Source organism: Thalassophryne amazonica, chromosome 2 (assembly GCF_902500255.1).
Source record: "Thalassophryne amazonica chromosome 2, fThaAma1.1, whole genome shotgun sequence".
Classification (NCBI taxonomy): Eukaryota; Metazoa; Chordata; class Actinopteri; order Batrachoidiformes; family Batrachoididae; genus Thalassophryne; species Thalassophryne amazonica.
In genome coordinates this window covers 27,345,926-27,363,163 of record NC_047104.1, presented here as the reverse complement: position 1 = coordinate 27,363,163, position 17,238 = coordinate 27,345,926, and the positions used below count along the sequence as shown (strand labels likewise).

Below are 17,238 nucleotides of genomic sequence, written 5' to 3'. Positions count from 1 at the left end.
ACAGCTGTCACTCATTATCTCTTGACAGCTGTCACCCATCTACTCTACATCATCTCACTCCATAAAGACCAGACGTCATCTCCAACTCGTTGCCGAGATATCGTACTTCTTTGGAGGTAATATCCTCAGCCGTTTGTGTTACAATATCATCTGTATATTGTGAGTGTTTGCAGGAGTACCGGTACCTCTGTCGGTGGAAGCTGAGTGAGTGCTGGACGGCACTCTTTTCCCCTGAGGAATCACTGCGGTACTCTGCAGAATATTGAGTGAGAGGTGGAGGTGGCATTCCCACCGTTGTTGTTACAGGGTGTACACACACCCACACTTGACTGTCTGTTCTTCGCCAGCAGTACCAGATCCGACAGTCGGGGACGGTGATCACCTGGGAATTCGGGACTTGGCGGCTCCAGTATTCACCAGGTTCAGTGGCGGTGGAAATCGTGTGGTTCCGGCTCTTCTCAGGACAGATGTCTTCTATCCTTGAGCCTGCCCACACGTCACCTTTTTGGATTGACTGTAATCATATTCTGAGATTGTCTGTACGTTCGTTGTGCACCTTCACAACATTAAATTGTTATTTTTTGGCTCATCTATTGACCATTCATTTGCGCCCCCTGTTGTGGGTCCATGTCACTACACTTTCACAACAAATGACAACCCGTTTTGCCAATACTCACTTTATAGTCGCCCTTTCTTGACTTCACTGAACATAAATACTTGTTTTTATAAAAAATAAAATAAAGTCAGTCTTTCTTGACCTCATATTTAACTGTTGACAGCACTGCAACAATAAAACTTACAATTTCCAACCAACATTGTTTATAAATGTAACAAATTGTTTCTAACATTATTCTAACATTTAAATTATTTCTAAACATTTTAGTTGTTGAAATTATTATTATTATTATTATTATTATTATAAGTAGTAATAGTAATAAAAAATGTCTTCAAAAGTGGACCTTTAATCTAGGGCTGTTGTGGGGAGCACAACACCCCCTTCCCGCGTGGATTCGCCCCTGACTTGCTGTTTGATCAGAAGAATGGATAATGTTTATTTATGCAGAAAACACGACCAGATTGACAGGTAAGAAAGTTTTATCAGCTTTTTTTACACCATTTCGTCCTCAGAAAGACACGTTAAGCACATTTGGGTGGAACAAAAAGAGTTAGTATTTGTTGATGGCGTGTCGCGGATCAGCTGCTTTTAGCGAGGATGCACAGAGTTTTAAATAAAGCTCTGAGCTCTTTGAAAGAAAACTGTTTTTCAACTTGGAACACAGTGGAGGAAAAGCTCACAGCTCACTGAAAGTAGGAAAAATGAACACTTCAACTGAACGGCATACTCCTGACACCAGTGTGAGGTGCTCAGCACTCTCCCGTCTGAGTTTTAATTCTGCGATCAACCCACAATACAAAAATAACAGTAATGCACAGTGACTTGGAGAAGTAACTTTAATCTGATTACTGATTTGGAAAGATTAACGCATTAGATTACTCATTACTGAAAAAAGTGGTCAGATTAGAGTAACGCGTTAAGCCTCGGTCCCACCGAGTGAAGAAGGAGTGAAGAAGGAGCCACGCACCCTGTTTTTTTTTTGTTTCGTGAGCTATCGTGGCAGTATAGTGACTCACAGTGGCTCTTAGAGGCATTATCTTCAGTTAACGAGGCTCCTCTCTGAGCGTGGCGCTAATTTCAAGATGTTCAAAATTTAGCAACAACAGCGTGGTGCAGTTTGTGTTCGAGTTACTGCGACGGCTTAGAGGCATTTGCGTGGTGCTTACGAGTCTGCAAAAAGACCATTATCCGTGCGCCTGACACCTTCCCAGGACCTGAGAGGCTATTTTTCTTGCGCACACAATTGCACCTGCTCTGTGTGCTGGACTCTATATATTTTGTAGTGGATTAATCATTTTCTGCCAAACCTTGGATGTTGAAAACACTTCTAATCACTTCTGGCATCACAGAGGACTGTTTCATCTGGACACTTTTTCCTCTTTCCTGCTCCATGTGGAATGTATTTTGAACAGCTTAAGGTAATTATTTTTAATGTTTTTTATAGCTTGATAAAACAGTTCCTAGCTGTAAAAGTATGTCTGTATGTTGATGTCTGTTGTATGTAAAAGTATGTTAATTTAATATCTTGTTAATGGATCACATGAGCTCAGCTGTGTGTGCGCACTGAGGCAGGACCTGAGAGGCTATTTTTGGAGCGGCTCTCTTGCGCACACAATTCCACCTGCTCTGTGCGCTGGACTCTATATAAAATAATTATTTTGTAGCGGATTAATCATTTTCTGTCAAACCTTGGATGCTGAAAATACCTCTAATCACTTCTGGAATTAATGGATCACATGAGCTCTGCTGTGTGTGTGCACTGAGGCAGTGACTCATCATCACGCTTCAAACGAGCATTTAGGCAGAACGCCAGCTCACAAAAGAGTGATATTTCAGTCAATATTGGACGAACACAAAGTTAAAATTTGGGTGACTGCGTTAAAGTGGATGTGTGTTTAAAGCCATGGAAGATAATAACTCCAGTGGAGCAGCTAAGAGCAGGAGCTGTGCGGCAACACAGGTGGAGAGCGCACAAAAGACCGATTTTGAAGACATAACACAAAGTTAAAAGTTGTATCATGGTGACTTGTAAGCTGCGAAAGAAAAAAAAAAAAAAAAATATATATATATATATATATATATATATATATATAGAAAATGATCCACAGGTGTATATAATAAAACGGCCACCTCATTCTGTATGCAGAACGGCACCGCGCGCAAAAGAGTGCTTTTGCAGAAATAAACGGACGAACACAAAGTTAAAAGTGGAATCACGTTGTAAAAATGACTGTGTTTAAAGCCAGGGAAAAAATAAAGCCAGCAAGCCACGGATGGAAAGGAAGCCACTTAGAAAGAGCAGAGAGGCGGCTGTCCATGAAAGGACAACAGCAGCGCGCGTGCAAAAGAGCGATTTTGCAGAAATAAACTTACAAACATAAAGTTTTGTGTGTTTAAAGCCGCAAAAAAAAAAAAAGCCAGAGAGCCACGGAGCCAGCAAGGAGCACAGAGGCGGCTCTCCAGGAACCCGTGGTTCGGTCTAGCTGGTCTGGTGCATTACAGGTGGACAGCAGCCTGGCGCACAGCGCACAACTGCAGAACTGTGATGGAGTGTCTATTTTTGGACTGCGTTTAAAAAAAAAAGAAGGGACATCATTAAATGCTGCTGTGAATCTGTGAATTGAAAACCCACACTTTAAAGAGACCAGGTGTGGGAGGGCTGGAGGTTTGGACCAAACTCATGCCTAAACGTGCGCCAACATGGCGTTATCATGGCGCTATCATGGCACTACATGGCTTAGTGTGTCTGATGCGAGCCATTCGAGGCTGTAATGACAGGTGGTCGTGGCTCACTAGAGGCTGCTACGTGGCACATGCGGGGTACAGAGAGGCACATAGTGGCACCTTCATAGTAGATACGTGATAGATGAAAATGTGGGTCATTCTTCAAATAATCACCCCACACCCACGCGTGGCTCCTTCTTCAGCCTTCATTATTCGGTGGGACCGAGGCTTTACCAGCATCACTGGTCCAGCCCAGTCTCATGTTTTTTTTTTTTCATGCTCCCGTGACGAAATGAGTTAAATTTTCGTGACGGGGTGTTTTTAACTCACTATTACTAACCCTACTCCTACCCCCGACCCTAACCTTAACCATAACCTAATCTTACTCTTTCCCCCCACCCTAACCATAACCATAACCACTCCCGACTGCTCCCCCCCACTTCACTTGTAATTTCGTGCAGCCATCACGGAATGAAACAGAATGAATTTGTGTTGCTGTGACGAAAAGCGCCTCATTTTCGTCACAATATCACAAACCAATAGATTAATGTATATTTCATGCTGCTGAATCACGACTTGCCGTGAGACTGGGTTGACCGGTCACGACTGAGGCCGTAGACCTGCTGGTACCAGTCCGTGAATTCAGGAGATACCTGTGCTAACCAGACACGAAAGGCCTCCTTCTTCAGCCCGATGGCTTCTCCTGCCACAAGTGTCTACCAGTGGACACCAGCAGTAAGGTGTTTATGATACCAGTTGCAATTCATAATTGGTAAATGCTGCCATTGTGCTGCAGCACTGTTTCCTTATTTCACCTTAAAGTTTCAGTCTTCATATACAGCCCAGTCTCACATCTTTTTTTTTTCGTGCTCCCGTGACGAAATGAGTCAAATTTTTGTGATGGAGCTTTTTTTTAAACTCACTATTCCTAACTCTACTCCCACCCCCAACCCTAACCTTAACCATAACTTAATCTTACTCCTCCCCCCCCCACCCTAACCATAACCACCCCCGACCCCCCTGCTTCACACTTTTAATCTTGTGCAGCCATCATGGAATGAATGAGAATGAATTCGTGCTGCCGTGACAAAAATGAGGCACTTTTCATCACAATATCACAAACCAATAGATTAATGTATATTTTGTGCTGCTGAATCACAACTTGCCATGAGACGAGGTTGTTATACAACCCCTGGCAATAATTATGGAATCACCAGCCTCGGAGGATGTTCATTCAGGTGTTTAATTTTGTAGAAAAAAAGCAGATCACAGACATGACACAAAACTAAGTCATTCCAAATGGCAACTTTCTGGCTTTAAGAAACACTATAAGAAATCAGGAAAAAAAATTGTGGCAGTCAGTAACGGTTACTTTTTTAGACCAAGCAGAGGGAAAAAATATGGACTCACTCAATTCTGAGGAATACATTATGGAATCACCCTGTAAATTTTCATACCCAAAACTAACACCTGCATCAAATCAGATCTGCTCGTTAGTCTGCATCTAAAAAGGAGTGATCACACCTTGGAGAGCTGTTGCACCAAGTGGACTGACATGAATCATGGCTCCAACACGAGAGATGTCAATTGAAACAAAGGAGAGGATTATCAAACTCTTAAAAGAGGGTAAATCATCACGCAATGTAGCAAAAGATGTTGGTTGTTCACAGTCAGCTGTGTCTAAACTCTGGACCAAATACAAACAACATGGGAAGGTTGTTAAAGGCAAACATACTGGTAGACCAAGGAAGACATCAAAGCGTCAAGACATAAAACTTAAAGCAATATGTCTCAAAAATCGAAAATGCACAACAAAACAAATGAGGAACGAATGGGAGGAAACTGGAGTCAATGTCTGTGACCGAACTGTAAGAAACCGCCTAAAGGAAATGGGATTTACATACAGAAAAGCTAAACGAAAGCCATCATTAACACCTAAACAGAAAAAAACAAGGTTACAATGGGCTAAGGAAAAGCAATCGTGGACTGTGGATGACTGGATGAAAGTCATATTCAGTGATGAATCTCGAATCTGCATTGGGCAAGGTGATGATGCTGGAACTTTTGTTTGGTGCCGTTCCAATGAGATTTATAAAGATGACTGCCTGAAGAGAACATGTAAATTTCCACAGTCATTGATGATATGGGGCTGCATGTCAGGTAAAGGCACTGGGGAGATGGCTGTCATTACATCATCAATAAATGCACAAGTTTACGTTGATATTTTGGACACTTTTCTTATCCCATCAATTGAAAGGATGTTTGGGGATGATGAAATCATTTTTCAAGATGATAATACATCTTGCCATAGAGCGAAAACTGTGAAAACATTCCTTGCAAAAAGACACATAGGGTCAATGTCATGGCCTGCAAATAGTCCGGATCTTAATCCAATTGAAAAACTTTGGTGGAAGTTGAAGAAAATGGTCCATGACAAGGCTCCAACCTGCAAAGCTGATCTGGCAACAGCAATCAGAGAAAGTTGGAGCCAGATTGATGAAGAGTACTGTTTGTCACTCATTAACTCCATGCCTCAGAGACTGCAAGCTGTTATAAAAGCCAGAGGTGGTGCAACAAAATACTAGTGATGTGTTGGAGCGTTCTTTTGTTTTTCATGATTCCATCATTTTTTCCTCAGAATTGAGTGATTCCATATTTTTTTCCCTCTGCTTGGTCTAAAAAAGTAACCGTTACTGACTGCCACAATTTTTTTTTCCCAATTTTGTTGTGGGCTGGGGTGTTTGGCTGGTTTGGTTTTTGTTTTCTGTTTCTCCCACCAGGTGGTATGCATTCAGGACTGAGTGGCTGAGCATCAGGACCTCACCCTGAACACCTGAGGCTTGTTATCACGTGCAGGTCATCAGGACTCACAGCTGTGGTGTATTTTGTCTTAATCAGAGATTGCTGCATTTAAACCTTGAATGCACAGTGTGTCATTGCCAGAGACTCGACCTTGTGAGCAGACGTGTGAGATCGACGTCAGGAGGACAATCTCACCATCACGGACGCAGAGACCGCTCCAGGTTTGACGCCACAGTCTGTGAAGGAGGATTCGGTGAGGTCTCATGCTCTTCAGCACACTTCCTGAGGTAATTTGGTTTTGGTGACTTTTATGAAGTAATGACAGTGGATTTGGTGTCCCTCACACCTTGTGTTAGTGAGCTGTCACGTTATGCTAATTGTCTTATCAGCTTCTGCTGCAGTGGAGATTTGAACTGAGTTGTTCCGTGCCTGCAGGGTGAGAAGCTGATGTATAGCTTTAAGCCAGGAAGTGTTTGCTGATTGCGTGCACCTTTGAGTTGTGTCTCTCTGTGTGGAGTTGGACTCACCTCATGTTTTCTTTCTTCACAGACTCGGTTTGTCGCAGCCACCTGGGGGGTGTCGGCGGGGTCCCTGGGTCCGAACTGCTGTGGCTCTGGACCGTTTGCGCTGTTGAGAGCGCGCCGTGTTTTCACCTCACCAGACCGCGGACGTTTTAGATGTTTGGCACTACTCACTGTTATGTTTATTAAATTCTGTTATCCTTTTGAACCGTGCTCTGCTTATTTCATGCTTGGTCCTTTCAAACGCTGGGTCGGTTCTCCGCCCGCGTCCGAAACATAACAGATTTCTTATAGTGTTTATTAAAGTCAGAAAGTTGCCATTTGAAATGACTTTAATTTTGTGTCATGTCTGTGATCTGCTTTTTTCTACAAAATTAAACAACTGAATGAACATCCTCCGAGGCCGGTGATTCCATAATTTTTGCCAGGGGCTGTATAATATGCTGCACAGTTAGTTTTTTGCTAGCTTGGCTTTCAGTGAGATGTCAAGGCACTGACATCACACCTAAAGGCCCCATGAAATGAGCATATCTTTGATTCACGCACTTGCACGCACATCATCGTGACAATCCCACCCACTGTGTTCCCAGCTGGATGCCGTTCTTTGTTCTACCGACCACACACTCTGCGCTGAACTCTGTGTGTATAGCATAATTATTTTGTGTCAGATTAATAATTTGCTCTGCAAATTGGCTTTTGAAAATGGCTGTAATCACTTCCTGAATCACAGAGGACCGCTTCAGCTTCAGCCGTTCACATGCGCGTGCCTAACAAGCTGCAGAAAGCATTTTTAAAAAGGTAATTATTTGTCATGTTTACATTGTCATGGCCTGGTAAAACAGTTGCGTGTTTTTTCATTCTTGTGTGCAGCTGTTGAAGTATGTTTATGAGAGATTTAACTTCTTGTTATAATCGTTCAGACGAGCTGCGCTCTGATGCGATCCGCTGACGTCACCACTCGCTCTGTTCACTTCTTCTTTACTCCACTTGACGAGCTGCACGTAGTGTTGGCAATTAGATCACGCCACATAGCACAACATTTATGCGTGAAAGATTTTTTGAACATTTCAAAATTCTCTATGTGCAATGGCACGCACCGGCGCCCCTCTCGCGTCCTGTCTGCACCCATTAAAGACGAGTTTACTCTATAGCACAACACAGGTCATGCTAGTGCGTGAATAGGAGGCATGCTCCTGTCAGGGGGCCTTAACATTAGCATGAGCTGAGTGCCTCCATTGTAAGCAACAGGATTCATAATGTGCTCACGAAATACATACTTGTGGTGGCTGAGGACCCGTGTGGGAGGGCAGCGACTGACCATGGACTTAGTCCTTTGTGTGTCTTGAAAACTCACTAGTGTCACATAATGAGATGTTAATGGGCTAATATCAGCATGAAAACTTGCTAAAGCCACATAACATGATGCAAATGGTCTAACATTACCATGATAATTCAATGGTAACACACATGATGTGATGCTAATGGGAGAATGTTAGCATGAGCTGAGTACCTGAGAACCCTGAAGAACATGATGTGTAATGTGCTGAAAAAAGCACACAATTTTCTTTGAAAATTATGAATCCCATCTTCATTTTTCACATTGCCTGAAATAATGACAATGTAACTATCAATCAATCAATCAATTTTATTTATATAGCGCCAAATCACAACAAACAGTTGCCCCAAGGCGCTTTATATTGTAAGGCAAGGCCATACAATAATTACGTAAAAACCCCAATGGTCAAAACAACCCCCTGTGAGCAAGCACTTGGCGACAGTGGGAAGGAAAAACTCCCTTTTAACAGGAAGAAACTTCCAGCAGAACCAGGCTCAGGGAGGGGCAGTCTTCTGCTGGGACTGGTTGGGGCTGAGGGAGAGAACCAGGAAAAAGACATGCTGTGGAGGGGAGCAGAGATCAATCACTAATGATTAAATGCAGAGTGGTGCATACAGAGCAAAAAGAGAAAGAAACACTCAGTGCATCATGGGAACCCCCCAGCAGTCTAAATCTATAGCAGCATAACTAAGGGATGGTTCAGGGTCACCTGATCCAGCCCTAACTATAAGCTTTAGCAAAAAGGAAAGTTTTAAGCCTAATCTTAAAAGTAGAGAGGGTGTCTGTCTCCCTGATCCGAATTGGGAGCTGGTTCCACAGGAGAGGAGCCTGAAAGCTGAAGGCTCTGCCTCCCATTCTACTCTTACAAACCCTAGGAACTGTTGTGTGGGCCGCCAGAAGAGGAGGTACTGCTGGCCCACCACCAGAGGGCGCCCTGCCTGAAGTGCGGGCTTCAGGCACGAGAGGGCGCTGCCGCCACGGACACAGCCGGGGGTGACAGCTGTCACTCATTATCTCTTGACAGCTGTCACCCATCTACTCTACATCATCTCACTCCATAAAGACCAGACGTCATCTCCACCTCGTTGCCGAGATATCGTACTTCTATGGAGGTAACGTTCTCTGCCTGTATTAATTGATTCCAAGAGCTATTGTTTTGCAGCTGTCAACCAGAGGACCGGCGTGGGTCGCGATTGTTTTGTCCTACGTCCGTCAGATAAGTGGTTAAACAGACGCTGCACGAGTGTGTGTTAGAGGTGGAGGTGGCATTCCCACCGTTGTTGTTACGGGGTGTACACACACCCACACTTGACTGTCTTTGTTCTTCGCCAGCAGTACCAGATCCGACAGTCGGGGACGGTGATCACCTGGGAATTCGGGACTTGGCGGCTCCAGTATTCACCAGGTTTGGTGGCGGCGGAAATCGTGTGGTTCCGGCTCTTCTCAGGACAGATGTCTTCTATCCTCGAGCCTGCCCACACGTCACCTTTGTGGATTGACTGTTATCAGATTCTGAGATTGTCTGTGTATTCGTTGTGCACCTTCACAACATTAAATTGTTACTTTTTGGCTCATCTATTGACCGTTCATTTGCGCCCCCTGTTGTGGGTCCGTGTCACTACACTTTCACAACAGGAACTACAAGTAAGCCTGCATTCTGAGAGCGAAGCGCTCTATTGGGGTGATATGGTACTATGAGGTCCCTAAGATAAGATGGGACCTGATTATTCAAAACCTTATAAGTAAGAAGAAGAATTTTAAATTCTATTCTAGAATTAACAGGAAGCCAATGAAGAGAGGCCAATATGGGTGAGATATGCTCTCTCCTTCTAGTCCCCGTCAGTACTCTAGATGCAGCATTTTGAATTAACTGAAGGCTTTTCAGGGAACTTTTAGGACAACCTGATAATAATGAATTACAATAGTCCAGCCTAGAGGAAATAAATGCATGAATTAGTTTTTCAGCATCACTCTGAGACAAGACCTTTCTAATTTTAGAGATATTGCGTAAATGCAAAAAAGCAGTCTTACATATTTGTTTAATATGCGCTTTGAATGACATATCCTGATCAAAAATGACTCCAAGATTTCTCACATCCAGAGTAAGGATCTGGTTAGACACCATGTTTCTAAGATTTGTGGGGCCAAGTAGAATAACTTCAGTTTTATCTGAGTTTAAAAGCAGGAAATTAGAGGTCATCCATGTCCTTATGTCTGTAAGACAATCCTGCAGTTTAGCTAATTGGTGTGTGTCCTCTGGCTTCATGGATAGATAAAGCTGGGTATCATCTGCGTAACAATGAAAATTTAAGCAATGCCGTCTAATAATACTGCCTAAGGGAAGCATGTATAAAGTGAATAAAATTGGTCCTAGCACAGAACCTTGTGGAACTCCATAATTAACCTTAGTCTGTGAAGAAGACTCCCCATTTACATGAACAAATTGTAATCTATTAGATAAATATGATTCAAACCACCGCAGCGCAGTGCCTTTAATACCTATGGCATGCTCTAATCTCTGTAATAAAATTTTATGGGCAACAGTATGAAAAGCAGCACTGAGGTCTAACAGAACAAGCACAGAGATGAGTCCACTGTCTGAGGCCATAAGAAGATCATTTGTAACCTTCACTAATGCTGTTTCTGTACTATGATGAATTCTAAAACCTGACTGAAACTCTTCAAATAGACCATTCCTCTGCAGATGATCAGTTAGCTGTTTTACAACTACCCTTTCAAGAATTTTTGAGAGAAAAGGAAGGTTGGAGATTGGTCTATAATTAGCTAAGATAGCTGGGTCAAGTGATGGCTTTTTAAGTAATGGTTTAATTACTGCCACCTTAAAAGCCTGTGGTACATAGCCAACTAATAAAGATAGATTGATCATATTTAAGATCGAAGCATTAAATAATGGTAGGGCTTCCTTGAGCAGCCTGGTAGGAATGGGGTCTAATAGACATGTTGATGGTTTGGATGAAGTAACTAATGAAAATAACTCAGACAGAACAATCTGAGAGAAAGAGTCTAACCAAATACCCGCAACTATGTGTGATCTTTTCACCATACAGACTAACAAACTAACACACGGTATAACGGGCACACAGATTTGTGCGTGAGACAATTATGGTATCGATGCCATGTCCAATCAGAGGAAGGAGAAAAAGGACGGCATGTGATTAAATGTTGTAAACACGTATTTAACATAAATGACTGGCCTTTACAATAATTTTTATTTTTTAAATCAAGGAAACTCCTGACATGTGATGACAAGATTGTTTATTGGGGGATTTTTCATTTTTGATAATCCGTCTTTAATGTAATAAAACACTTTGAGAACATGGTTGCCATGAGGCGTAACTCTTATTACACGAGTTGGTTGTTATGTTGTCAGTTAAACTGAGTGTATGATGACGTGAACCTGCTGGTGATGTGATGTATAAATACACCTCCACATGTGGTTAAAGGCCTGACTGTGTCCTGAATGGTGGCCTCGGTCATGCCTTGGCAGCAGATCGCTAACATTCTCAGCGGTGAGATGTTGGTGCAGTGGCTGATGACTCACAGTTTATGTAATCAAAAGCTATTTACATCTTTTAGTTTTATGTTTGGTTACAGTAATCTTCACATGACCTGTGTGAAACTGATGAACCAACAGGTGTACAAACTGTGTTTGACCTCCAGCAAGAAACGAGGACTTTCTGGCATCAAGACGACTCCGACGAGTGCGGCCAGGGCAGGGAAGAGACAAACCAGGATAAATACTCTCCAGCTGTGGATCTGGAACTCAGTGCCAATGGCAAAGCCCCAGCCTATAACACAGTACCACCCAGTGATGTTAATATGGCCAGTGTTAAATCAATTCTGATAGAGTTGATTTATCACTTTTCAGAGTTTATGTAGCTCCACACCATTACAATTAACACAACCTAAAGACTTACACATGTAACTCCCATTAGGGCCTTGACACTGCTCAGATTCTTAACTGTGATTGGTCGGGAACATCACAGACAGCAGTCTCAGATTGGGTTTTGAACCAACAACCTTCAGCACTGTTACAGCAATGCAGAAAACTAACAGCTTACAGCAAGTGCCAAGAGTGTCAATCGATGCATATACAGTACAAAGCTAAATCAGCACAGATATAATGATCATCTCTGAGTAATAACTCCAACAAGATTCAACACCAAGAGTGTTAAAATAAAAAATTAATGCTGAAAAATTCGAATCTGAAATTTTTAGGAGTTTTGCTTTATATTTGTGTCATATCTCAGTATTTAAATCTCATTGGAGGTGGAACAAATAAAATCATCTTTTGTCATATTTTGTGTGTTAACGAGCACATTTCTGCAATTTGAAACATTGGTTAGAAATGAAGGACACATGCGGCCACTTTTTGGCACATTTTACACATCATATACATATTTTGTTTTCATGTGACTTCATGGGTCATGTTAGTAATAAAAAAAAAAGATTGAAAATTTCAATTTTTTACAATTTGTCTATCCTGTAATTATAAACTGATGCAAGCTGAAATGACCAAAGTCTAAAGCACAAAAATTTCCACAAACTGAATTTCAATAGAAACAGAATACTTTGTGTGCAGGTCTGTACCGTAGTGGGGGATGATTCCCCAGGCAGTGAAGGAGGCATAAAGGCCCCCGAGCATCCAGAACATGCAGAGCCAGCTCAGGTGTTCGCCACGTTTGTCCATCTGCAGAAACTCTGTGAAGTAGGTGTACACGATTGGAACTGCACCGCCAATTCTGGAATCAAAATCAAAGGATAGGCCCAACATCATTAATAAATGCAGGATTTTATGTTTCTACCCACCCCCCGTGGACTCACCCCTGTCTATTGTGTGATGAAGACGGGCTCATTATCGCCGTAAACCAACAAGAGCTGCAGGATTTAATTAGGTGACCTTGTATTTCATGCATTAGTGCAGAGCTAAAACCTTACTGCTCAAATGTAATCAGCAAAACAAATGTGAAAAACAACTTTAACCACAGAGGAGCTGGGAAAGAACGCAACATATTTTTTAAAAACTGCATTGTTGACATACTTTAAGAGTAATGAAGAGTTTTTTTTAAAAAAAAAACAAAACTACTTGTAAGCAGTAATTTGTTTTTTCATGATCTGTTTCTAATGACAGTGTTGTATGGCTGGGGGGGCCTGGCTGCCTTTTTGTTTCTGTCTTTTGTCCTGTCTTTTGTTTTTCCTTCCAGGTGGCTTGCATTTGGGACTGAGTGGCTGTGTAGCTGAGTTTATCAGGACCTCACCCTGATCACCTGAGGCTGATCACCTGCGGCTCGTCAGGACTCACAGCTGTGGTGCATGTACATGGATTGGAACATGGTGGCATTTAAGACTGGAGTACACAGTGTGTATTTGCCAGAGACTCGACCTTGTGACCAGACGGGTGAGATCGTCGTCTCGGGAGCCATCTCATCATCAGTGGATGCAGAGAACATCCAGGTTTGATGCATGGTCTGTGAAAGAGGAGGGGGTGAGGTCTCACGCTCGTCAGCACACTTCCTGAGGTACGTTAGATTTTGTGACTAACATTTATACAGTCAGTAAATGTGGTGTCCCTCACACCTTATTATATTGAGCTGTATGTTGGTCGTGTAATCAGCTTCCACTGCAGTGGAGTTTTGTGAACTGGGTGTTCCATGCCTGCAGGGTGGGAAGCTGATTAGTAATTAAGCCAGGAAGTGTTTGCTGTTTGTGCACCTTTGAGCGTTCTCTCTGTGTGTTGAGTGTGGACTCACATAATGATTCCTTCTTTCACAGACTCAGTTTGTCGCGGCCACCTGGGGGGTGTTGGCGGGGTCCTTGGGTCCGAATTGGTTCTGGCTCCGGACCGTTAGCGCTGCTGGGAGCGCACCGCAAAACCACCACGCCAGACCGCGCACTTTTTTCACAGCACTGTTATGTTCATTAAACTCTGTTATCCTTTGTACCGTGCTCTGCTTATTTTATACTGGGTCCTTCAAACGCTGGTCGGTTCTCCGGGCTGCGTCCGACACATAACAGACAGGCTGATGGAAAATAGTCCTACAAAACCCTGCAGACATACAAATATAAAGTGGTTCCAGTGCTTTTATTCAGTATTTGCTTTATTCTCACCACAAACTGCTGTTTGAACCTGTGGGAGCTGCTGCGCTACATGGAGCTGATCCTTGTCTATAAAATGTCTAATAACACAAATATACTGTAATGTTGCAACTGCTGGGATAGGCTCCAGCCCCCCGTGACCCTCAATTGGAGTAAGCAGTTGAAGATGAGTGAGTAAGTGAGTGAGTGTTCCAACCCGAGAAGTTGAAACCGCTTCTGGACAAGGTTAACACGAGGCATTTTTTTTTACACATTAAAGATTTAAGTGTAATTTATGAATATAACTCCGTATTGTACTGCTTGACAAAGTAATCCCTTGCCTATGTGGTTATATCAGTTATTGATGAAAAAGTGTTCGTGATGCAATGCCGGCTGAGGGTTTGGAGATGAATTCAGTTTAATTCAATTCACTCACTCACTCACTCATCTTCAATCGCTGCAATTAAGGGTCACGGGGGGCTGGAGCCTATCCCAGCAGTCATAGAGTGTGAGGCGGAGTACACCCTGGACAGGACGGCAGTCTGTCGCAGAGCCACATATAGACAAACAAACACACTCACACCTGTGAGCACACCTACGGACAATTTAAAGTTTCCAATTCACTTAACCTGTATGTCATTGGATGTGGGAGGAACCGGAGGAAACCCACACAAACACAGGGAGAACATACAAACTCCACACAGAAAGGCCACAGGTGGAAATCAATCCCATGACCTTCTTACTGTAAGGCGACAGTGCTAACCACTAAGCCACTGTGCTGCCTAATTAAATTAAATTAAATTTAATTAAATTTAATTTAATTTAATTTAAATTATATCGTACCAAGTCACAACAAAGCTGCCTCAAGGTGCTTCACATGGGTAAGGTCTAACCTTACCAGCCACTGGTATCCATGGCGTCCAGCTTTGGTTTGTGCCCGAGCACTTTATGCACTGAAATTCTTCCAGATTCCTTGAATCATTTAATGATATTATGCACTGTAGAGGGAGAAATATGCAAATCCATTCCAATCTTTCTTTGAGGAACATTGTTTTTAAACATTAGAATCATTTTCTCACACACAAACTGGAGATCCTGTTGTATGGCTGGGGGTGCCTGGCTGCCTTTTGTTTTTTGTCTTCTGTTGTGTCTTTTGTTTTTCCTTCCAGGTGGCTTGCGTTCAGGACTGAGTGGCTGTGTGGCTGAGCTATTAGGACCTCACCCTGATCACCTGAGGCTGGTCATGTGCAGCTCGTCAGGACTCACAGCTGTGGTGCATCTATATGGATTGGAGCATGGTTGCATTTAAGTCTGGAGTACACAGTGCGTATTTGCCAGAGACTCGACCTTGTGACCAGACGGGTGAGATTGTCGTCTCGAGAGCCATCTCATCATCATGGATGCAGAGACCGTACCAGGTTTTGATGCCATGGTCTGTGAAAGAGGAGGGGGTGAGGTCTCACGCTCGTCAGCACACTTCCTGAGGTACAGTAGGTTTTGTGACTAACATTAGTACAGTCAGTAAATGTGGTGTCCCTCACACCTTATTATATTGAGCTGTTATGTTACTCGTTTAATCAGCTTCCACTGCAGTGGATAATGTGAACTGGGTGTTCCATGCCTGCAGGGTGGGAAACTGATTAGTGATTAAGCCAGGAAGTGTTTGCTGTTTATGTACACCTTTGAGTGGTCTCTCTGTGTGTGGAGTGTGGACTCACATGATGGTTTCTTCTTTCACAGACTCGGTTGGTCGCGGCCACCTGGGGGGTGTCGGCGGGGTCCTTGGGTCCGAACTGTTTCTGGCTCCGGACCGTTTGTGCTGCTGGAAGCGCACCGTAATTCCACCTCGCCAGACCGCGCACTCATTTGTTTGTAATTTAGCACATCACTGTTATGTTATTAAATTCTGTTATCCTTTGTACCGTGCTCTACTTATTTTATACTGGGTCTTACTTCAAACGCTGGTCGGTTCTCTGCCTGCGTCCGACACATAACAGATCCTCTGCCCATATTTGTTCCCCATGGACTCAGCCTTTACTGGATACTGCTTTTGTACCAAATCATGATTACAATCACCTCTTTGAAATAACATCACTACTTAGTAACAATAAAAATAAAACACCCATTATCTAGCACTAAATTGCCTGCATCCTAACTTTGTCTGATTTGGGGTTGTATCCGATATTCTCCTTAATTCAAGAGGCCCCATGTTGTAATAAATAGATCTAAAAAAAAAAAAAAAAAAATCACATTTCTTTTCTATCAGTAAAAAGACACAAGTTTAAAATGTTAATCTATTATTTAAAATGCATTTATTGTTGTGTAAATGTAAAGAATGTATATCTCACCCAAAGCCAGAGCAGAACCTTAAGAAGAGGAAGAAGCTGTAACTCTGAACGAAGCATGACATGAAGGAGAAGACCAGGTCGATGGTCAGGACGTAGATCAGACACTTTCTCCTTCCTAACTTATCACACAAGCCGCCCCAAACGAAAGCCCCCACCATCATGGCCACGTACACCAGCAGACCTGCAAACACACACACACATACACATACACAGTGTATTAACTCTCTGCACCCATACAATAATAATGCTATCACTAATTACAATGCACACACACACAGTGTATTAAATCTCTGCATCCATACAGTAATAACTTTGTCACTAATTACAACACACGCGCGAGCACACACACACACACACACAAACACACCGTGTATTAACTCTCTGCACCCATACAATAATAACTCTGTCACTAATTACAACACACACACACACACACACACCATGTATTAACTCTCTGCACCCCTACAATAATAACTCTGTCACTAATTACAACACACGCGCGCACACACACACACACACACACACACACACACACACACACACACACACACACACACACACACACACACACACACACACACACACACACACACACATACACACTGTGTATTAACTCTCTGCACCCATACAATAATAATGGTATCACTAATTACAATGCACACACGCACAGTGTATTAAATCTCTGCATCCATACAGTAATAACTTTGTCACTAATTACAACACACGCGCGCACACACACACACACACACACACACACACACACACACACACACACACACACACACACACACACAC

The 17,238-nt window shown here is 42.9% G+C and overlaps 1 protein-coding gene across 1 annotated transcript in view; it reads right to left on the bottom strand.

Moving 5' to 3' along the window:
- sv2ba (synaptic vesicle glycoprotein 2Ba) overlaps positions 1-17,238 on the bottom strand; it is an 84,272-nt gene that overhangs the window by 50,415 nt on the left and 16,619 nt on the right. Inside the window, exons 2-4 of the mRNA XM_034184524.1 lie at positions 16,444-16,624; positions 12,611-12,762; positions 11,675-11,808 (exon numbers count right to left, since the gene is read on the bottom strand). Coding sequence (XP_034040415.1) covers positions 11,675-11,808; positions 12,611-12,762; positions 16,444-16,624 — 467 coding nt within the window. The remainder of the gene's footprint in view (positions 1-11,674; positions 11,809-12,610; positions 12,763-16,443; positions 16,625-17,238) is intronic.